The 24,249-nt window shown below is 37.6% G+C and overlaps 1 protein-coding gene and 1 long non-coding RNA gene across 2 annotated transcripts in view; both read right to left on the bottom strand.

Moving 5' to 3' along the window:
* LOC137257631 (vacuolar protein sorting-associated protein 35-like) overlaps positions 1–24,249 on the bottom strand; it is a 134,656-nt gene that overhangs the window by 101,863 nt on the left and 8,544 nt on the right. The window contains exons 2-4 of the mRNA XM_067794961.1: positions 21,346–21,447; positions 3,164–3,260; positions 2,202–2,325 (exon numbers count right to left, since the gene is read on the bottom strand). Of these exons, the coding sequence (XP_067651062.1) occupies positions 2,202–2,325; positions 3,164–3,260; positions 21,346–21,447 (323 nt within the window). The remainder of the gene's footprint in view (positions 1–2,201; positions 2,326–3,163; positions 3,261–21,345; positions 21,448–24,249) is intronic.
* Positions 11,818–16,061, bottom strand: LOC137257632 (uncharacterized). The gene is made up of 3 exons (XR_010954598.1): positions 15,976–16,061; positions 15,664–15,785; positions 11,818–15,245 (listed from the first exon to the last, which is right to left on the bottom strand). It is a non-coding gene; the product is annotated as an uncharacterized lncRNA (long non-coding RNA).

Here is a 24,249-nt window from a genome sequence, read left to right as displayed (position 1 = left end):
TGATATATACCCAGTCACTGATTCTGGGGCATTCCAGCGAACTACTGAAGCTTCGCGATTGTGCTCGTGTTTACCAACAGTCAAAAACACATACTCATATGCACAAAAGCACCTAAAGGAAGGCAACTCTAAAGCGCTACCTCGAAGGCCTGCTGCTAAAAAACTTTTACCGCTGACCCATAATAACTACCACTATAACTATCACGTAATCAATAACAAAACAAATTACAGAAAATACACTCTCGTAAGACATGGCATTGTTGATCAAAGAGTGATGGATCCAACATTTCTTCAGTCTTATACTCACCAATGGGGGTGTTCGATTTCACGAGAAGTGTGTGCATGATACCAACAAGTTCATTGGTATGGTGTGTTTGGGTGATTCCTTGTATTGATGTGTTTTTACCCAGGCTTATCAAAACGCAACAAACGTTATTGATAAACACCATCAGGCTTCACAATATGCCAAAACCCATATCAACCTGGGGTTCAGAGTTTGTTACCTGTTTGTATGAAAAAACTTGTGTTTCTTGCGTTGCGTGAAAGTATATAACATTTTTACTAGATTTCATCTTTTAGTCATATCGAATATTACCTTTTCATTGACCTTAACATGTTATAATCATGATCATATTCTATCTATTGTCACAATTAGTGTGCACAATCACTGTAGTATTCTACCCGCTTTCATCAATAGTGTGCATGCTCACGGTAGAATTCTATCAACTCTCATTAATAGAGTGCACTATCATGATAGTATTCTGTTCACTGTCACCAATGGTGTGCACGATCATGGTAGAATTCTATCCACTGTCACAAGTAGTGTGCATGATCAGTGTGGTGTCACTATTACTGTGCATAATGATGGCAGAATTCTATCCACAGTATGCACGATCATGATATTATTTCACTGAAATTGACTGGTGTGCCAAAGTTGTTGGACACAATTTGAAATTTGAGGTTGATTTTGTTGATGGTGATGTATTGTTGGACAGTTAAAGTGATGGAAGTAAACCAGGTGAAGTCCTTTACCAAGTCTGCTCAGAGTTGGTCCTTTAGGGAGAAGCAGTCTCAGAAGCCATGCCATTGCATCGTGTGCACATCAGTGTGTGGAACAGAACAGCAATCCAACCAACTCATTCACCTGGATTAAGTCAGCTGGTCACAAACGTGAAACTGAGGGCTTCATTTTTGCTGGTCAGGACCAGTCATTCCCACTAGCAATAGTCAGAATGTGATTCTTAACCAAAATGTTGACATGAAATGTCGATTATGCAATGAGTTTACAGAGACTGTCCAGCACCTTGTCAGTGTATGCCCTCCCTTGGCACAAACAGCATAACTTAAAAGACATGATGGCATGGCTCGCTGCTTTTACTATCGTCTCCGCCATGCTTGTGGCTTTGACCCTGAGGTCCATCCATGGTACAACCCTGAACATGTCCAGGGTGTCCAGCCAACAAACCTGATCTTGTCCTTTTTGGTAAAGCCAATGAAATGATTCATATCATTGAATTTTCTGTCCCTTTTGACAGCAATGTGATTGGCAAGATTCAGCAAAATCATGATAAATATGTGGACCTCGCCTTTGAAATGTATTGCTTGCATCCCAAGTACACTGTTGTCAGGCTCCGCATTGCTTTCGGTGCCCATCGTTTGGTACCTCTTGAACTCTTGGCGCAGATCAGGAGAGTGCCCGGGTTCTCCACCGGGAGCACAGCCCCTCTGACAATCTGGGTAATGCAGAAGGCTGTGGTGTTGGGTAACTGAGCTATATGGTGGCAGTCTGTAAATAATCGAGTCTGTACCAAACAATCCAGTGATCAACAACATGAGCATCGATCTGCGCAATTGGGAACCGATAACATGTGTCAACCAAGTCAGTGAGCCTAACCACCCGATCCCGTTAGTCGCCTCTTACGACAAGCATATTCACCTTTTGTAGCAAGTATGGCTTGCTGAAGGCCTATTCTACCCCAGGACCTTCACGGGTCTGGGAAACTGAGAAAATGATAAATCACAAAAAAACTATAAATACCAAAAGGCACCACTTTAGGGTCTGCGACACATATCTACCAAGTTTTGCAGAAAAATATTGAACAGTTTCTGAGTTATGCTCCAGAAACAAAATTACATGCCAAGGGATAACAAATGATATTGTGATAAGCCTTTGAGAAACTCAAATCCATTCTGTTACTCACAATCGGGGAACAATGTTTCCTGCATACTGGACAAGCTCATACAAGTCAGCCACCTTGCGTCCCCTCTGAAATTCTTCCACCAGATACACTTCCAGATGACGAAGTTCATCCGAAATGGCCATGTCTGGCAAGTGTTAAGGATATAAGAACAGAAATGAAACAATCATATGACAAGTTCTATGGGATGAAAGACAAGTTTCTTTATCACATCAGAACTCAATTTACTGATTCCTAATCCCAAGCACAGTAACTGACCACATTTAAAGTAGTGCTCAATATGGCAATCACCTTATAAATGTGATAAATGTAAACGGTCTATTATATTTGTCACCAAAACATCTAGAAACACCAATCAGTTTGAAATGTTTCACCTTTTTTCTTAATCTCTCTACTGGTGACACAATAAGCACAACAGAAAGCTATTATCACTACAGTCATTTTAAACACAAATAATAACAACAAAAATCAAAAAGACATGGTCATCTATATTTTCCACCACAGTGTTCTGTTCAAATTTGGTTCCTGTTTTAAAACTCCACCATGACATTCACGTCCTGAAAACACATATAACATTTGGTTTCCCTATTTAAAACAGTTTCTGAGAAAATCTGTCTCCATTGGGGATATCATGCACTAAGTCAAGAAATGCATGTCAAGGGTCATAACTCTGGTTTCTGTTTTATAACTCCACCATGACATTCATGTCCTGAAAACACATATAACATTTGGTTTCCCTATCAATAACCATATTTGATAAAACATGCCCCATCATATAAGATAGACAGATGGAGCTTGAACCAATATTGACATAATTGAACTGAAAAATTTAAAACATAACAGCTCCAATCTATTTTTCCTTAAATCTTCATTTTAAATAAGAAGTGTTGTTTACCTGCAGGTCAGCTTTCAAAATCATGAAAATGGCAGGTTAAAATATTTATCAGTTCAGGTTTGAAGGATACAACATTCATAGTAGCTCTTTGGTGACAACATAGATGTCCTGAGTTCTCCAAGCATTGATGATGCATGCTTCAGGCCATCCATCAGCTTTCCCTTGTCCTGTGGAAAAATCACAAAGCGGCTTATAATGTGCGAAGGAAAAAATACTTGCTACCTTACTGGACTTGACTAAAGGAAATTAAACATACTTACACCAAGTGCAGTTTGCTGCACTAGACAAAAACAGGGTGAACTTGCTGCTCAGTATAAATTTATAGATACTGCTTGAGTTTTGGTATTGATAATCAAGAACATTGGTTCATTAAAGTCATACTAAGACTAACTCTGGCCTAGGTCAAATGCTTCCCCCATAGGCTTAATCTCCGATGTTTGGCCTCTAAAAGACAAACTTTCCCCCCATAGGTTTAATCTCCCACATTTGGCTTCTAAAGGCCAAACTTTCCCCCATAGGCTTAATCTCCCACATTTGGCTTCTAAAGGACAAACTTTCCCCCATAGGCTTAATCTCCCACATTTGGCCTCTAAAGGACATACTTTCCCCCATAGGCTTAATCTCCCACATTTGGCTTCTAAAGGCCAAACTTTCCCCACATAGGCTTAATCTCCCACATTTGGCTTCTAAAGGACAAACTTTCCCCCATAGGCTTAATCTCCCACGTTTGGCTTCTAAAGGCCAAACTTTCCCCCATAGGCTTAATCTCCCACGTTTGGCCTCTAAAGGCCAAACTTTCCCCCTTAGGCTTAATCTCCCACGTTTGGCTTCTAAAGGACATACTTTCCCCGATAGGCTTTTAATCTCCCACATTTGGCTTCTAAAGGCCAAACTTTCCCCCATAGGCTTAATCTCCCACGTTTGGCCTCTAAAGGCCAAACTTTCCCCCTTAGGCTTAATCTCCCACGTTTGGCTTCTAAAGGACATACTTTCCCCGATAGGCTTTTAATCTCCCACATTTGGCTTCTAAAGGACAAATTTTCCCCCATAGGCTTAATCTCCCACATTTGGCTTCTAAAAGACAAACTTTCCCCCATAGGCTTAATCTCCCACGTTTGGCCTCTAAAGGACATAATTTCCCCCATAAACTTAATCTCCCACATTTGGCTTCTAAAGGCCAAACTTTCCCCCATAGGCTTAATCTCCCACATTTGGCTTCTAAAGGCCAAACTTTCCCCCATAGGCTTAATCTCCCACATTTGGCCTCTAAAGGCCAAGCTTTCCCTCATAGGCTTAATCTCCCACATTTGGCCTCTAAAGGACATACTTTCCCCCATAGGCTTAATCTCCCACATTTGGCTTCTAAAGGACAAACTTTCCCCCATAGGCTTAATCTCCCACGTTTGGCCTCTAAAGGCCAAACTTTCCCCCATAGGCTTAATCTCCCACGTTTGGCCTCTAAAAGACAAACTTTCCCCCATAGGCTTAATCTCCCACGTTTGGCTTCTAAAGGACATACTTTCCCCCATAGGCTTAATCTCCCACGTTTGGCTTCTAAAGGACAAACTTTCCCCAACCTTAATTCAACTTTAAAGGCTACTTTTTCCCCCCCTTGTTCTTATATGAAAAGGAAACTACATAAGAAAATATATTTAAGGAAAAAGAGTGAGAAAAATGGATGACTTCTTTCAATTTAATACGAAATAACTGAAGGTGAAACATCAATCTGATTGTTAAGTATGTAGTATACCCATCAGCTTTATAGGTAATTAAAGAAAATAGTTTTGTATCAATATGTATCTATGGGACATAAGCACAAAAATTTAAACCACAGCTACATGCTTGAACGAACACAATTAACTCAATTCAAATTACAGTCGAACCCCATTGTCTCGAACTCGGTTGAGACGAATTCTCGGATGTGTCGAACTGACATCTCGGTCCCTGCCGATTTCCTTATATTTATCATTATTTTTACCCTGATGTGTTGAACTAGATGTGTCGAATTCATTTTAGGGTTCCCAAAGGCTCTAACAAGTACAAATTTACCCTTTTGTCTTGAACTGTCAAAGCTGGTTGTTGCAACTGAAAACTTCAGTCGCGCAATTGGAAGTCATCCTCATAAAAGTGCTACCTAAAGATCAAAAGTAACGATTAACGGACTCAACAATCAAGTGACATGTCTAACTACGCATCTATACACACATTGTCAGCACACTTACCAACTGAACTTTACTCAAACAATAAACCATAATTAAGTTGTTACCAGTGACACGTTGATCACGGACTGACAGTATATCGCTAAACAAACAATGGCGCATGTTGTTGTCATGTGACAGTCTATGTTAGCGGTCATGTGATTACCTTGAAAATACAAAATGAGAAGTGAGGAAAATGGAGTTAGATTATCTAAATTGATGTTTTGTTTTTGGTGTAGTATTTAAGGTGTAGGATCAATTTTTTTAACCAGTACGGTTAGTAACATGGCAGAGCAATTCAGCGAAGGACCCGATCAGCCCGGGGGGATAACTGGATCTCATGTTACACCTAAAAACCGAAAATTATCTGTGAAGACAATAGAGACAAAATATGAGGCTGTCATAGCTGTGGAGTCAGGTGGAAAATCCAAAGCAGAAATTGCCACTGAATTTGGCATACCTATCTGCTGTGATGCCATGCCCGAACGCCAAACAGACTGTAATTTCGGATTTTTTTAAGAGGTAAATTCCCCACATGAACACGTATGTACATTCCGATTCCGTTTGTATGAACTATACAACTTTTTATACTGACTGAAAATGAATTAGTGCTGTCAACTGAATGGGATCGCTTGTGAGTTTGTTAAATTATTCTTGTTCTTATCTTTTTGTATGCATACTTATTTACCATGACGAATAAAGTGATTGAATTGATTTACATTTGTATATGTTGTAATCTAAAGATCAATACTACCGTAAACGTTTATTGCAAAGATATATTGTTCGTATGTGTATCGTACTGCAAAATAACAATGTGTTAAGCACCATGGTCATGTTGGTTCTTGGTCTTTTCAATGCTGACGGATGTGTCGAACACTCGGGTAAGTCGAACTTTCCCCTAGGACCCGACGAGTTCGACACAATGGGGTTTGACTGCATTTTTAAACTAATATATATAAAAATTTATCTTTACTTTATTACGTCATATCACTACTATTGTAATATGTTTCAAAATTTATCTTTACTTTATTATATATCGTATCATCACTATTGTTTTGTATTATCATTTACTTTTCTTTTTTATGTCATGATCACAGATGATTTTCTCCACACAATTAGCTTATGGTACTTTAAATAGATGTATAGGGCCGTCTCCTATTCTTGCGGGTTTCCTTATCACATTTTCTGCCAAGGTCGCTGATGTGTGATACTTAGCGGTTGTTTACATCATTGACCAGTAACTAGGAAGTGGCCCAAGTCTGTGAATTATCAAAACTTTGTAGTGTAACGAATATTCGTGAGTTTTAACCAACTTGGAAAAATTGTACATTTCTCCCACCCTTTCCGATCATTCCCCTTTCTTACACCTAATAGCTTTACTTTCTTGTTGTACCGCGAGAATAGGAGACGCCTTTAAAAGTCAGCGGCGGACAACCATGTTTTTCATCGAGCTCAAGTCAGATAATACACTTGATGGATCAAGCAATTGATAGATGCAGATGTTAGAGGGGGGATCTCTTCATAAAGCATACACACGAAAAGAACTGTTTATATTATTTTTTCATTATTTTTACAGCTGATATTCGTAAGTACCGAGAGAATAGGAGATGCCAGTATAATATGGTATTGTTACAGTGGGTTGTTAAACTTGAGGGTTGAAGAACTGGTGGGAAAAGCCAACCCAAATATTTTCAAACTAATTCAATTTCTGATGAAGGAACACAAGACAACAGAGATTCATTCAGTGCAATCCACCGCTGGACAATGCCTTCTTCTTAAAAAGAATAAGAAGAAGTATCAAGACCTTCAGCAAAAATTGGATGACTTGAAGACCAGACTTGACACAGAGCATCGTACACTCTGAAACTTGCATAATGACTGTTTCTTATGTGAAGATACGTCACTACATGGGAATACGTTTGTTATTGTTGGTCAGAAAAAAGATGTAATTTGTCATGTTACATTTAATAAAATATCTAAATGTACTAGTTTTGTTGTTGACATCGCCTGTTCATGCATGGAAGGGACTTGAACAAACATTTGCTCGGCCAACTGTTTATGTTAATTGGGGAGGCAACAGCATTCGCAGGTAGGCGAAAACAAAATTTGCTCAAAGTTTATACACACTGAAAAAAGTCGCTTAACATTAATGAACCCAGATAGTTGGGAGTTGACTGATAAACAATAGGGAGGTGTAGAGTAGCTTGGGTACAAGGTTCAGGATAAATAGTGGGAGGGGCTGGTGATCCATACAGTCAGCCGGAATCTCGATCGTGTTCACCTGCATGGATTCAAGCTCTCATACTGTGTCACATCTCACGCTGACTGGTTGTCCTGGAAATGGCCACTTATCCTTACAGTAAGGAAAGTGTAAATATCTCTGCCCGTAAGGAGACCAAGGTCTCTGCTACTGCATAAGGAGTACACCTCTGAGTGAAAGTGAGACGTAGATGGCATGGCCATCACCAAGTACACAGACACCTTCTACACTTTGAGGGAAACCATCGCCTGGGTGTGAGAGATACCACACCAGGACATCATAAAGTGGAACAGAAGTGCACCAACATTCTCATTGTTATATATTGAACATACCATAGAGTGGCAGTTTTTTGTTGTTGTTTATTTCATTTCATTAGTGTTCAGTTTTGTATATATGAGCATTATCTTTATTAGTATATGGATTAGGATGTTAGTACAGTTAGTATTAGTATTGTTTGTGGAACTTTAGCAATATTAGTGGCAGGCAGAAATGTATATGCAGCTAGTTTAGGTAGTTAGATTAGTTAGTTGTATTAGTATCTTCACAATTAGCATAGTTTAGTATAGTTATTGGGGTTTAATTATATCTTAAGGGAAGGAATAAAGTTTAAAAATAGCCTATTCTTCTGTTGTGGTTACTTTGGTATGTGACAATCATCATTTACTTTTTCGTATATTTCAGTAATTTACCTAATGTCACCTATCTCAAGAATTAGTACCCTCGAAACTTAAAACTAAATACCCAGTTTTCACCTGAATGTCAATACCCATCAAATGTACGACTGAATGCTAACATCTTATGGTGACATGATTTGGACAGGTGACACAATATCTATATGAAATGCTGTATCACATATCATTCCACTATAGTGCCTTATTCTAAATTCAAGAGCCAAGGTTTGACAAGAAGACAAAGGCCATCAATATCCCCTGCAATGGCAAAATATTCTTCGTGAATGTGTCTACAAGTTATGATTATGCCAAATGTTTAGGTGTGTATATAGAAAATTGGAAGGTGAGTAATGAAAGGTATTAAAAGTTCTGTTCCTGAAAAGAGTACAATCACAAATTTCAGTCTAAGTCAAACTTGTTGCCATGGAAACATAAAATATTCAAATAAGAATTCCAAAATGATTGAAAGGCATCAGTACCCAACTAGACCAATCCAAGTGTCAAGTTTGGTGGAGAAATAGGGAATGGTTTCAGAGTTCTGCTATGGAAAAGAGCACTACCACCATTTTCAGTCAAAGTTGAACTTGTTGCCATGGAAATACCACAACTATTTTATTCAGAATTCCAAACTCTCAAAAGGCACCAAAACACCACTATACCAATCTATGTGTCAAGTTTGGTGAAAAATAGTGAATAGTTCAACGCAATCATCCGTTCCTGGAATTGAATATGAATCAGTTCATGAGAAAGCACTGACAGCTCTCATGTCAGCATATCAGCGCCAACCACCTCCACCACTTTTCACAGTTTAAGTAAACTTATCCTCAGTACTTTTTGTTACACTCCACCACTCAGTCTAACAAAACCTTATGGGAGGTCGCGTCAGGTAACCTTTGAGATTGCCCAATCAGAACACAGCTTACCAAATCAAGAAAGTGCACATTCGCACATACCTTTTCAACCTTTAATCTCGAAAAGGTTCGTACCCGAACGGTTCTGAATGCTATTTAGTGTACGATCGCTTAAGGGTGATGCACACGGCGTACATACAGCCATGACAATGGTGAGTACACAGTCGCTATGTTATCTTGCAGAAATATTAGCTAATGGTAACCATGTCATCAGAAACCCCAAAGCGTATACACTGCAGGTCAAATAATTGTGTTACATGCTGATTTTTGTTTGTGGAGAGATCTGTGTCGGCGACCTGAACAGTAGCCGTTGTCTGATTGGTTAAATCTATTTAACCATCTCACATTTGAATTGACTGTCATTGGTTGCTCAAAGGTTACCTGACCTTCTACTAGGTTTTGTTAGACTCAGTGGTGGAGTGTAACGAAATACGCTGAGACGAAGTTTACTTAGACTGACACTTTTTACCACAAGAACACATGGTAAATTTCACAAACTGTCAGTGGGTTCAATAATATCATTGTGCAGCATGTATTTCACTTCTTTCTGCAGAATTTCATGTTTCACAGGATTCATTTGATATGGGTGTTGTTTTACATCACCTACATCTAAGTCATGGCTAACAACATCAGTTCGACCAGACACATCAAGAAATAAGTGAGAGAACTGACATTTGAACTTTCTGCTCAGGGGATAAATGTGATAGTTTTTCATCAAGGTGAGCTAACACATCAGAATGTCTTAACTTTGGTGAAACATTATCACTAAGGTCATCAAACTTTACATTGCTAACACCATCATCAGTGTTGTCAACATGTTCACCTTGGTCTTTAGTACAATCAGTAACTTAGGCGGATGTGGCAACACAATTGACCTGCTACGTTTCTAACCTGTCATGATATTTCATAATCCTGACACAGCCACTTCTGCTTACAAAGATCAGGTGTCCTGACAAGACAGTCTGTGTTGCCAACCCTTTTGTCAACAAGACATGGACCTTGATATCTTGCCCTTAGTGGTTGACCAAAAATGGAAATAAAATTTCTCTCTTCTGGCTTCCTGTCATAGTTTCAATTAATTTTTGCTTGTGAAACGTTCACATTTGTCTGGCTAGATCACATGCTTTTGAAAGTCTGGACTTTCTAAAAAAAGCTAAACCCTAAACTTTCCTGAAGCGACTCTCTGATGGTAAACAACAACAAATGCACATCCTCATCCCAGTCTTTCTATGTCACAGGGAGGTTTTCAGCAACTTTTTAAAAACATAGAAAATATTTGTCTACTTATTTCTCATTAAAGCGGGTACCAGTCTACCATGCCTTCCAATGCCAAAAGAGGAAGAATTTGAGGGTGGAGAAGGGTTTTCAAGCTTTTTCATCTTAATTTCTCTGTCAGTTTCCAGTTTTCTCAGTTATTTTTCTCTTTCTATTTCTTTATCCTGCTCTGTTTTAAACTTTTTCATTTCCCTTTCTTCTTTTCCTTTTTCATCTCTATATTCCATTTCTTTTTCAATTTCCTGTTTTCTATTTTCTTCTTTTATAAATAGTAACTAAATTTCAAGTTTCTTTATTTCCATTGATCTGAACATCCCTCTCGAACCACTTCCAAAATTTCACGTTCGAAAACCCCCTCATCAATATAGTGATTAAAAACAATTTTCAAAATGTGAAATTTCCTCATTGCAGTTTGGCCTAATCTGAAATGTGAAGAAATTTGCAATAAATCTCTTTTGCTGACTGACTGTCTCAGAGTCAGGGGACAATTGAAACCTCTCAAGTTCAAACACCATTTTGCTGGTTTCACAATTAACTTGTTTCAAAAGTGCCGAAATTTGAAATAAATTTCACAATATGTCTCACATGAATTCTTTCCTGGACGAGCCCCAAATTTTTGTTATGGTTAATAAATCGCTGTGACAAAAGGTATAAAAATCCCCTTTGAACCAGCAAAATATAACACAGACAAGTCTAAAATATTACAATTGGAATGATTAGATACCATGAAGTTGAGACTTGCCAATAACAAATAACCTGACATTGATGAAGTACCTGGACACTGCCTACTATTGTGTGGAGATGCTGAGCTCATGAATCTTGGTTCTAGTATATCTGTGTTACTTGTATATTTTGCTTTCTCCATATATGATTTCATATTATCTTATTTTTTTTGTATTTTTCAGTGTTGATACAATGTATATAACATATTATGCAGAAATCTTTAATTGAGTTGTTTCAAAGGCATTTAGAAGTTGGAGGAATCAAACTAAAAGTGCTTTATGGTTCAACTTCTTTATTATACAAGGTCACAACGTTTCGAGACAGATTCTAGTCTCTTCTTCAGGTGAAGTGAAGAAAACTTTAGAATCTGTCTCGAAACGTTGTGACCTTGTATAATAAAGAAGTTGAACCATAAAGCACTTTTAGTTTGAATCTTTAATTGGTAACTCTACAGTTCCAGAACAGATGAACTATTGATTCAGGTCCTGCCTCACAGAGAGTACATAAATTGCTTTCAACAATGCGGATTTCTTTCAAATGGGTAATCACAGGTAGACATCTATGAAGCAGTCTGAATTGTATCCATCTGAGTTTGGGATCTACTGTGGTTTTGAATAGTTTAATAAAAACATTAAACCACTTGGTACTTATCAAAATACTTCCTCATATTTTTCAATTACTTTGAGTTTTTCATTATTGGCTGTGCATACAAAATAATAGTTCTTTGATCCTTTTTTACACAAACACGTCTCTTAGTGCATAACTTGAAGTGTCATTAACATAATTTCAGAAATTTTCAAGCCAAGCATTCTACAATATTTGTCAACTGCCTTTAGGATTCCATGAAATTCAAGACAGTTTATCCTAAAATACAACAAAATTGTTCAAAAGTCATCAAATAACCATCATCATTCAAAAGGCCTGAAATACTAACTATGTCTTGATCATAGAACTTCTAACTTTTAACTGATCCTGGGTCAAGTGTGATATTGCTATCATACAAAAGCATTTCTCTAACAAATTCATCATAAGTACATGGGTTAGTATTAAAACTATGTTTAGAAAGAACTTTCAAAACATCTCTCCAGAAACTACTTTGTAGTGATTCGGAAAATATTGATGGGTATTCATTGGCAAAGGTTAGTAAATTTAAGCATTGTGGACAGTCTTTCATGAAAAGCTTCTTCCACTTTCTTTCCTAGTCAACACAAAGCAGTTTTCTAATCCATGTGATTTTCAGAGCATTTTTAACATAAGCAACAAGAGTCATCAGAAGATGACATATCCCCCCGGACCCCACATATTTGAAAGGACAAATCATCTGACAGTTTCTTGATGTTTTCTTAGATTAAGTTTGAATCGTTTCCATGGAAGTCATGAAAAATATAAATGCCATATATCTGTAAACAGCAAAGGCACCACTTCAAGATCTGTCTCATATATCTGCAGAGATCTGTTGAAAGATATCAAATAGTTTTTGAGTTGTGCTCTGGAAATGTAGCCTATCCCTTGATTCTGAGACTAACTCAGAATTGTATCATGGAAACCAAGAACATAATACATCACAAAAACCTTTAAAAAACAAAAGGCACCACTTTGGGGTCTGCCACACATATCTAGAAAGTTTTACTATCAGATATTAAGAAGTTTTTGAGTTCTGCTCTGGAAATGAAACACACCTCTCACTTTTCAGACTAGGTTCAAAACGTTTCCATGGAAACCAAGAAAATAATAAATCACAAGATCCTGTACATAGCAAAAGGCACCACTATTGGTTCCGACTGATATATCTACCAAGTTCTGCAGAAAAATATTAAACGGTTTTTGAGTTCTGCTCCGGAAACAAAACACACCTCTCACTATTGAGACTATGTCTGAAACATTTCCATGGAAACCATGAAAATAATAACTCATAAAAACCTGTACATAGCAAAAGGCACCGCTTTAGGTTCTGATTGATATATCTACCATGTTTTGCAGAAAAATATTGCATAGTTTTTGAGTTATGCCCCAGAAACGAAGCCCACCCTACCATAAGACTAACACCAAAATGTTCCATGGAAAAACAAAAAAAATATAAATGCCAAAAATCTGTAAATAGCAAAAGGCACAACCATAGGCTGAGATTACTATATCTATCAAGTTTGGTCTAAAAATATTGAACTGTTTCTGAGTTATGCTCCGGAATCAAAATGATTACAGACGGATGGACGGACGGACGGACGGACAGATGAGGTGTCGACTATATCCCCCCTCATTACATGCCAGGGGGATAATGAAAATATGAAATGCACACCTTTAGAGTCCCTATGAAGCAGATATGTAGTCCAAATAAATTCCATAAAGCAGTTTTTGAGAAGTGGATAGACAGAAGTGGAAACAATGGTTGTGCTGGCCTACTCAGTGATATGAAAGAGATAATGCAATAGATCTTCTATGTTTTCCTTACTACTTTTTTCTAGTTGAGCTCATGGTGGAAAAGGGTATATAAATATCCTAAACATCGAGGTTACATCAACCCACATCCCCCTTGTGACCAGTAAACAACTTCTAATGTTGGTACACAAAACTATCTTGGCTATCAAGTGTAGGAGGTGAGGTAACAGACAGGTACTTGTATTGCGACAGTAGGTGATGGCATTTTGTGAGGAAGGAAGGAAGGGATGTATGAAGTTGAGTATACACAGGACAAAGAACATTCACCCAAACCCAGTCTCAGTGAACACGTTACCCAGGACCCCATTATCTATCATGCTGAAAAATAGCTAACTTGGAGGCGGTTAAGATATTAAATCATGAACATCTGACAGATCTAGTAATAGTTTTATAAACTATATTTTGAGCCATAAGTCAAGACAAATGCAATACGATTACAGTGACCTGAACTCGTACACAGCAAAAATAACCTGGTTTCCGCAGTGCGGAAACCTGATGGAAAGTGGACTGAAACTTAAGTTTCCACCAAGAATCCAGTGAGTTTCCGTTCTTTTACACTGAGTTTCCGCAATGACGGAAACTTTCAATTGCCCACTTTCTATGGGTTTCCGCACGGTATCCGTTAACCATGCTCCAACAAGTTTCCGTTGAGTTTCAGTTAAATTAGAGATCCATCAGGTTTCCGCAGGGTTTCAGTCACCAAGACTCCATCAGGTTTCCGCAGAGTTTCAGTTACGAACTGACCTACATAGTTTCCGCAGAGTTTCTGTTGCCAGAAAACTTTCCACAGCATTTCATTTACTCGGGTCACAGGAGTCATTCAATGTGTGTCATTGCATAAAACATTCTTGTTACTCCTGGTTGGCAAAGACAATATAAGGAGTTTGTGTACAATCATCGAGTATACAGAAAGAAAAACAAAAGATACAATAAGATTCACTGTTTTATTTTCAGACAAATATGGATCAAACATATATCTAATAAATAATAAAAAGATATAGCACTAGATACCAGATCAACATTTGTAACTTATGACAAAAATACTTCTAAAAACATGCTATAACTGTTGCATCCCTTGACTCCTCCTGCACCTCCTCACGCTGACACAGAAAAACACACCCCAGTCAGTCAATGCTAAACATATAATAACACACACCATGCAATACAATACAACAATGAAATGAAATGGAATAAAGAACTTAGGTTAGTATTTAAAGTAAATAGAGGTCTCTTTGAAAATAGATAAAAATTAAGATTCAATAAAATTGTATTAACTGAAATACAATCAGAATATCAAAACTATTAAAGTTTTACATTGAGAATAATTCAAATTTAATTGATCACAGATAAAATTGCGTTCATGTGATCGATTAGCTATTTACTAGCCCACTTGGGCATCCTTCAGCGGATATCTCTGTCATTCTGGTTGGATGCCGCATCCTGGTCTTAGCTTGTTGGCCTTAGCTTTGGTGGTGGCGTTGAAAATTGTGGCTGAGTCCAGTGCAGACGTCTTGAGTTTAGATTCCCAGGTAAAGGGGTAAGAGAGCAATAAATTGGCATCTTCTTCATCACTCACAACTAGTGAAGTCATTTCCAAGGTAAGTATAGTTGAAACCCTTTCCTTTCGTCGATCTGGCCAGTCAATAGTTTTCAGGCTTTTCATGCGCAGTGCAATTTTCTGAAAATTAAACAAAAATCAATCAACAGATAAACCATAATGCCAAATGGATTGCAAATTATTAAAAAGGAAGTGTCGTGAAAAATCATTTACTTCATTGATCACCCCAACACAAGTGAAGCAGTTCATCACATTTAATGACATATCCTATTTTCTTATGGACACACAATCTGTTGCTCTGAAGTGACATGAAGTCACTGAAGTGTAGTAACATGTTTATATATCACCATTAACTGACTTGATTCTTATGTTATGATTTATGAAATTATGATCTGAATCATGTGTTACATATCTTAAGAATGTAAAAAGCAATAATCCATAAACGTTTTAAATGTATATTTCCGGAACTTAGAATCTGTCACCAGACATTGTAATGAGAAGAGTTGCTACATGTTAATATTCGAATAGATATACTTACGGATTTTTGGGGGGATTTTTTGTTTTGTTTTTTTGCTGCTGCTGTTCTGTGTGACACTTTCTTTCCGGTTTCTTGTCTACTGAGATCATCACGCCTGTTCCGCCACACTCTACAAAGCGCTTCTGAAAATAAATGTTTAAAGCACTATACAGCATGTTTCACACATTTTAGTTCATCTGTTAGGCAAAGGTATTTATACATGATATATGCCATGCTGGCTGGGTTACTGAAGTTAACACCCATAAGTCTGTCCTTACACTATTAATTAAATCATTAGCTATTTATAATGACAGGCAGGTGAGTAAAAATTACCTTCACAAGATCCTATTGACCATCCTTGATCGTGATATAGTCACTTGTTTCTTTGACTACTGTATTCATAGAGTCCTCGTCATCGGCTTTACTGAAATAAAAACAAATGTCATTTTCCTTGCACTTCATTCAATCATGCATCCAACACAATGTCTAATTAAAATTAAAGATCGTCAGTGAAAATTATACAACCAAGTAAACTACAGATTTATCACTTTGAATACATATATTGTTCTGAAAGTTTACCATTTTGTAGTTAAATGATTTAAAATAACCCCCAAAAAGGCTAACCATCCTTTGTGTTATTTCATGCAAATTCTATGTACATCCTGTTTGCCAAAGTTATGCAACTGGTAAGTGAACATAAAGATCATGATAAAAGAAGTTTAGTTATATCACATGACATAACCTTGCAGCAATTAAGCATTGTAAAATCAAGGGGTCAGTTTGATGGCAATTTCACACAGGTGTAATGTTAAACTGATTTAGTTTACCGGCTATTCAAATCCATTTGCAAATGATACTTTCATGTTTTTTTCATTTTGAGAAAACGTACGTAGGGAAGTGAATTAATGAAATATTCAAAGTGAAATTACCTAGTAACATGAGCACATACCTTCGATAGACAAGTGTGATCCTCCAGGAGCAGTCGTGTCAAGATTTTTCTCACAACAGCCTGAAAGATTAAATCAAATACGTTAAATATAACAGGTATATATATAACAGGTATATATATGATTAAGCTCAACACATATGTATTGAATTACTGAAAAATTACATGAAATTTCAAATGTATCCTACGCAAAGCTAACAGTTTCTTACATGAATTTAGTGTTTGCCTCAAATAGTTCAGAAACACATCTGACCCCTCTGAGCGAATTTGGGGGTAAACAATTTCATTTCACTAATGATCCAGGATTGCATTTAAGAAACTACACCGAAATGTTGCCATTGTAAAAGCCCATCATTTTTATCATTCTTTAACATAATTGGAATCTGAATCTGAATTGGTGAAATATATCTTGCAATACCCAGTAAACTCATGAGTGAACCACTACATATGGCGGATCTTTGTGATGCGGATCGTAATTCGTCCCCACCCCCCAACACCTTTTGTACAAGTGTTAACCGAGTTGCAACGCTAAAATTTGCAAACTATTAACAGGAGCACCAAAATCAAAAGTCTGCCCCTTTAAACTTAAATAAATACTTGTGGTTAGTACTAAGATAGTTACTTACAAATACAAGCTTGGTGTATTCTATACCATGTCGATCTATTGAAATGGAATATAAACAAACTTATTTTTCAGGCCTATTTTACTTAGATTTTACGATAACATTTAAAAATAATACGAGCGAAAATATGCATTCGCGGGATAAACTTTAGAATCAATCCAGACTTCAGTCATTGACGCAATAATTCTTTAAACGTTATTTGACAATAAAAAAAAAACCCCTCGGTCTTACCTGACACATCCGAGGTACTCCGAGTTCCTCGCATCCGTTCTCTGCTTTCTTCTCCAAGTCGCGAATTCTTTCGTCGAGTGCTTTTGGGGAAAGTGAGGTGGCCATGGCAAAGTTTACACGACGCAGCCATCTTATGCTTAAAGTTTTGAAAATAATTGCTAGGAAAACAAATTTGTTCCTACCCGCCAAACAAGATGGCGTCTCGCTAACACTCACGGGAAATACACAGTTTTGTCATTGTTTTTTTTAAAAATAAATCTAATGTGACCATTTGACAGTAGATTTCCGCGTTCTACAACAAAAGAGGAGGGTACGCCCTGTTGTGAGTTGTTTTTGTAACAATTAGATAGTCTCGCGTGGCGTGATCCTGTCGCCATTCGTTTATTTGTTTACATTGCCGACATCAAAGGGGAGTGTGAAAAGTGGAATTCAGCGGATTGAATGTAAGTACTCAAAGTGACAAAAGTGGGCAGTTATGGTTTTAGCAGTCTTTTCAGTTTTTTAGCGTCACTGATTGTTTTTTCTCAGTGTCAAGCATCCATATGTAGGCCTTGTGATTATTAACAGTGATTAATTGTGAAAACGTGTTCACCTTCCTTTAACCATGTTAACAGGCCCGAGTCCTACTGATTTAGCACTCATGGGAAACTTTATTGTGGCAAATAAGTTATTTTCTAAGATCCTGTCAGGAGAAGGTAGTATCCGGATATATTTCTGCTGGATGGACCCCTTCCCACGTACCATGTAAGTAATTTACGCACAGTGCTCACGGGGGTTAGAAATATTAACATTGTTTGCTCTTTTCAGTTATACACCCAGATCTACTATCCCTATCTACCCTTTACGTTAACTTGATGAATACCTTTACTACTGTTACTAATATAATTTGGTGATGTGTCACAATTTCTTTCAAACCTTAATTCATTTGTCAATGTGAATGAAGAATAAAGTACAATCCCACTGACCCTTTGGCTATGATTTGAACATGCATAATTTCTGCAGACTATTCGTGGCACTTTCTGCTGCAGGGACACAGTTCTTTGTGGACACTGCGACAAGTAATTGTCAAGAAAGACAGCCTAAAATCACGAGAAATAAGTTTCTGAAATATGGTTGGTTTCTACAATATTTGTTTTAACATGGGTACCCAGAGATATTCCGTATATATGTCTTCGTTATATCTATTCATACAATCTGTACTCCAGAAATATTTCAACCAAGTCACATCATACATTTATTAGTTCATCAAATTATCTAGTATCTTATGTTCTGTGTCAGTTCTGTGTATCCAGTTGTCCCAGTTAATCAGTTTGATTTGATATTTGTTTTATAACCAGTAAAACCTTGTCCATCAGTACATGTTGGATGTGTTAGCCCTACAATGCACTGACATTATCATCACACCTCAAGTTTCATATTTCTGAAAGAATCATTGTGTCAGTTATTTGATTTACAGATATGGATTGTGGACCAACAAACTCGGAGAATGACAAGACGCCTTCATTGGTATTTATAATTCACGCTATATTATCTGTTATATGCCCGGTAAGGGAATCTCTATTATAACAATATTATTCATATAGCTTTATAATGAAGCAGACACTATGTAAGTGCATACAACAAACCTTTTTGACCTCACTCAAAGTGTAAAGTGTAATATATACATATATTTTAAATTCCAGGAGAAATACTGCTTTTCTGTCCTCACTGCCAGACGTCTGTTTCAAGAAAAACACGTTATCTCCATCTCCGTAACGACAAGATGTTTGTTAGTTTGTAAAGATTTTTCGGGTGAATGACAAATGTTTCATCAGGTAAGTCATCAAAGAATTTTTAGATTTCACTAAAAATCGAGTTTGCACTGTCACTTTGCTATCCATGTTTAATATATTTAATGTATGTATCATACATGTAACTGTAATAACTGAAAGTGAGCAAATGGTAATACATATTTAATATTTGTAATACATGTTATCTGCATTATCATATATATTGCTGTGTTTCATTCATTGGAAATGTTAAGATTTTACAAGCTTTTCTTCAGTGAATTGTCTCTCAGTTGAATTGATGATTCAAACTGAATGTCCTTTTCCTTTCCAGACACTGACAGTGACCAAGATATTAACAGCACATTCAAGATTTGCGAGCTATTACCACCACAATGTGAGAGCCTGACTGATTCAGATTCAGATGTTTCGCCAGATATTAACCAGGACTCACATACACCAACAAACATCTACAGAAGAACAAAGCACTTTGTGTAGTGACTAGCTCGTCTTCATTCAGTGTGCCAACTTCCTGAGCAATGTTTGTGTGGAGAGAATTCTGTTACTCTTCTCTGAGCGTGCCAGTTTCTTAATACAGCGAATTGTGTACTACTGCAACTGCTCTGTTGCATTAAAATGTGACCTTTTCTAAGAAATGAAACAAACAGTTGAATCATAACATTTCCAGAGTTTGTTTTTTGTTCAAATAAATATGTAATAAATATAACAAGATAATACAACATATTTCAGCTTTCTAAACTAACCGAACTCTCATTGTCATCTTCCTTGTACAGAAACCTAGCGGGAACCTACATCACCCAAGATCCACAAGGTTTCCGCAAGACCAGAAACTTACTCACTCCAGCTATAAAGGTTTCAGTAAACTGAAACTAAATGGAAACTCCCAACTACAGTTTCAGTTGACGGAAACATGACGGAAACTAAGACTTGTTAGTTTCAGTTGTGGAAACTATGCGGAAACTCTCATTGCGCGTTTCCTGAAACTGAAACCCAGCGGAAACCTACATTACCCAGTATCCACCAGGTTTCCGCAAGAACGGAAACCAAGTTATTTTTGCTGTGGTACAATACTATCAAAGTGCTAAAGTGATAACAGATTACTGAAATGGAAATAATATACCAGAGAAAAAGAGTCTCAACTGAAAACTGAAAACCTCAATGTAATCAATTCAAAAAACATCTGACTGATACGTAGAGAAGAATTTGAGGTTGCATGGGCCAAGTTAGATAACTCAGGGTACAATGGCATAGACTTGAATCTGTTTGCACTATCTAAGTGTTCCTGCACTGTCCATTAGGTCAAGTTAGGAAAGCAAGGTCAAACCTGATTTATGTAATACATGTTTATACGTCCTTGTATATTTCCTCGTTACATATAATTCATTTCATGTATTACGCACGTGGTCAGCATATAGGTAGCTGTACTAATCGTGTACGTTATACGAATTTCATATTGCGTCATAATGACTTGACAAGAGATTCTAAAGATTTGATTGGCTAACTGATGACCTCTCAATTAGGTCACATTGTGACGGAACTACTTTCATTTGTAACAAACACTGAACTCTACAACTTATATGCATTGTGGGAATATAAACATTGTGAACATGCCATGTCACTCTTTAATTGTGAATTGAACTGAGATATTATATCCGTCAAAATTTTACGCAATGTTTCCACCAGTGATGTTAGCCAAGTGAAGCAACTGCAAACCAAGAAATGGGATCCTACAGTGTAATCTACTGTAGATGGCAGTAACAGGCAATAACAGTTGACATGTATTGTGACGTCGGCTAACAAGTGGGCAGATGAGAATGGCGTAGTGACGTCACTACAGTGTGACATCATGCAAATAGTGTACTACTGTACAAAATTCCTCTGCAACTTCTTTATGAAACCAGTTTTGGTTTGAAACCATAAAAATAACAAAAACATGTTATTTTGTCACTTTAATGCATATAGGTAACAAAGGAAATACCACACTTGGTCTCATTACATACGACTTACATAAAACAAGTGTCCTTCCTATGGTAATCTGACTGAGTGAAAGCAAGGTCAGATACCATAGGAAGGTTACATGCAACGAGACCTTGTGAAGTATTCTCTATGTACTCACCAGACAGCGGATCATTTGAAAAGCCTGATTCTTCACAACATTTGTGGCTTCCTCCAGGAGCTTCTCTTGCTCCTCCTGTGGAGACAATTGTGGTGTTGATGGCTGTAAATATACAAGGGCATTGTGAATGCTACAGATACACAAGGACATTTGGGGCTACAGATATAGAAGGGCATTGTGAGTGCTGCGGCTATATAAGGACAATGTGAGGGCTACAGATATACAAGGACAATGTGGGGGCTACAGATATACAAGGACATAGTGAGGGCTACAGATATACAAGGACATAGTGAGGGCTACAGATATACAAGGACATAGTGAGGGCTACAGATATACAAGGACATAGTGAGGGCTACAGATATGCAAGGACATAGTGAGGGCTACAGATATACAAGGACATAGTGAGGGCTACAGATATAGAATGACAATGTGAGGGCTACAAATATAGGATGACAATGTGAGCGCTACATATATAGGACATTGTGAGTGCTATAGATATAGAAGGTCAATGTGAGTGCTATAGCCATACAAGGACATTGTGAGGGCTATAGATATACAAGGAAAATGTGAGTGCTGCACATATAGAAGGACAATGTGAGGGCTACAGATATAAAAGGACAATGTGAGGGCTACATATATAGGACATTGTGAGTGGTATAGATATAGGACAATGTGAGTGCTATAGCTATACATGGATATTGTGAGGGCTAAAGCTATACAAGGACAATATGAGTGCTACGCATACAGAAGGACAATGTGAGGGCTACAGATATACAAGGGCATTGTGAGGGCTACAGCTATACAAGGACAATGTGAGTGCTATAGATATAGAAGGACAATGTGAGTGCTACAGATATTCAAGTACATTGTGAGTACTACAGATACACAATGACATAGTGAGGGCTACAGACATACAAGGACATTTGGGGCTACATATATACATGGACAATGAGTGCTACAGCTATACAAGGACAATGAGAGTGCTACAGATATAGAATGACAATGTGAGGGCTACAGATATACTAGGACATTTGGGGCTACAGATATAGAAGGACAGTGTGAGGGCTACAGATATACTAGGACATTTGGGGCTACAGATATAGAAAGACCGTGTGAGTGCCACAGATATACAAGGACAATGTGAGTGCTACAGATAGACAAAGACATTGCGAAGGCTACATCTATACAAGGATATTGTCAAGGCTACAGCTATACAAGGATATTGTCAAGGCTACAGCTATACAAGCACATTGTGAGGGCTACAGATATGCAATGAAATTGTGAGTGCTACAGATATACAAGGACATTGTGAAGGCTACATGTATAGGACATTGTGAGTGCTACAGATATTCAAGTACATTGTGATTGCTACAGACATACAATGACATAGTGAGGGCTACAGATATACAAGGACATATGAGGCTACAGATATAGAAGGACAGTGTGAGTGCCACAGATATACAAGGACAATGTGAGTGCTACAGATAGACAAAGACATTGCGAAGGCTACATCTATACAAGGATATTGTCAAGGCTACAGCTATACAAGGATATTGTCAAGGCTACAGCTATACAAGCACATTGTGAGGGCTACAGATATGCAATGAAATTGTGAGTGCTACAGATATACAAGGACATTGTGAAGGCTACATGTATAGGACATTGTGAGTGCTACAGATATTCAAGTACATTGTGATTGCTACAGACATACAATGACATAGTGAGGGCTACAGATATACAAGGACAAATGAGGCTACAGATATAGAAGGACAGTGTGAGTGCCACAGATATACAAGGACAATTTGAGTGCTACAGATAGACAAAGACATTCTGAAGGCTACATCTATACAAGGATATTGTCCAGGCTACAGCTATACAAGCACATTGTGGGGGCTACAGATAGACAAGGACATTGTGAGTGCTACAGATATACAAGGGCATATGAGGCTACAGATAGACAAGGACAGTGTGAGGGCTTCAGATATACAAGGACAGTGACAAGATGTGTGAATTGACTGGTGTCTACATAACTGTCGACAAAACTGACATTAGTTGCAATGTTTTATGAGATATCACATAAACAGATGTTTGAGATGTGGACAAAGTGTTATGGTCACATTGAAAATAAGATCAAGGTCACCCAAACCAACTCATGTCTTTGTTGTCCCCTAGTGTATCTCGTAACCAAATTTGAAGACATTGGGTACAACAGTTCATGAGATATTGCATTAACAAGACACTGAAGAGTGGTCAGGGTGAGCTTGAAAATAAGGTCAAGGTCACCCAAATCAACTGTTCTCTGTGTAATCTCCTAATGTAGGTTGTCACCAAATTTGGAGACACAGGGTACTACAGTTTATGAGATATCACGTTAAGAAGAAACGTGATGCATGTAATGACATACATGCGTATGTACAGACACTGCTGAATACATACGGACAATAATCATAAGGTTCTTGAGAGGCACTTAGATGTTGGTGTTCATGTAAAAGGCAAAAAATATGGATGACAACGTTCATGTCACGTTTCTGAGCTATTCCTTTCCCCTTTGTCAGGTAAATTGAAACAATCAAGACACATCAATAAGTTTATATGCTTCTTGTGTAAGAAGCCTGTGTTGCATGCATATACTTGTACAATAAATTGAATAAGAAAAAATATATCAAAGAGTGAGATACACAGATAACAGGTAAACTGCTAACACAAGGGAAGAGCTTACACAAAGGAAGCGTTTATACAATGGACTAGCCAATGGGGGTACAAGTCAGTAGTGACCTTATTGACTGCCCAGGCACTGGGTAAGTACACTCCTTGGACCCTTTTCAGCTGCAGTTGTAATTATCATATTGTTAAAGACTCTGATAGTTTGTGTTTATGCCAATCATGGACACTGTTGGTCAATGT

This window comes from Haliotis asinina, chromosome 12 (assembly GCF_037392515.1).
Source record: "Haliotis asinina isolate JCU_RB_2024 chromosome 12, JCU_Hal_asi_v2, whole genome shotgun sequence".
NCBI lineage: Eukaryota > Metazoa > Mollusca > Gastropoda > Lepetellida > Haliotidae > Haliotis > Haliotis asinina.
Note: the sequence above shows the minus strand (reverse complement) of the source record. Positions and strands in the feature narration are given on the sequence as shown.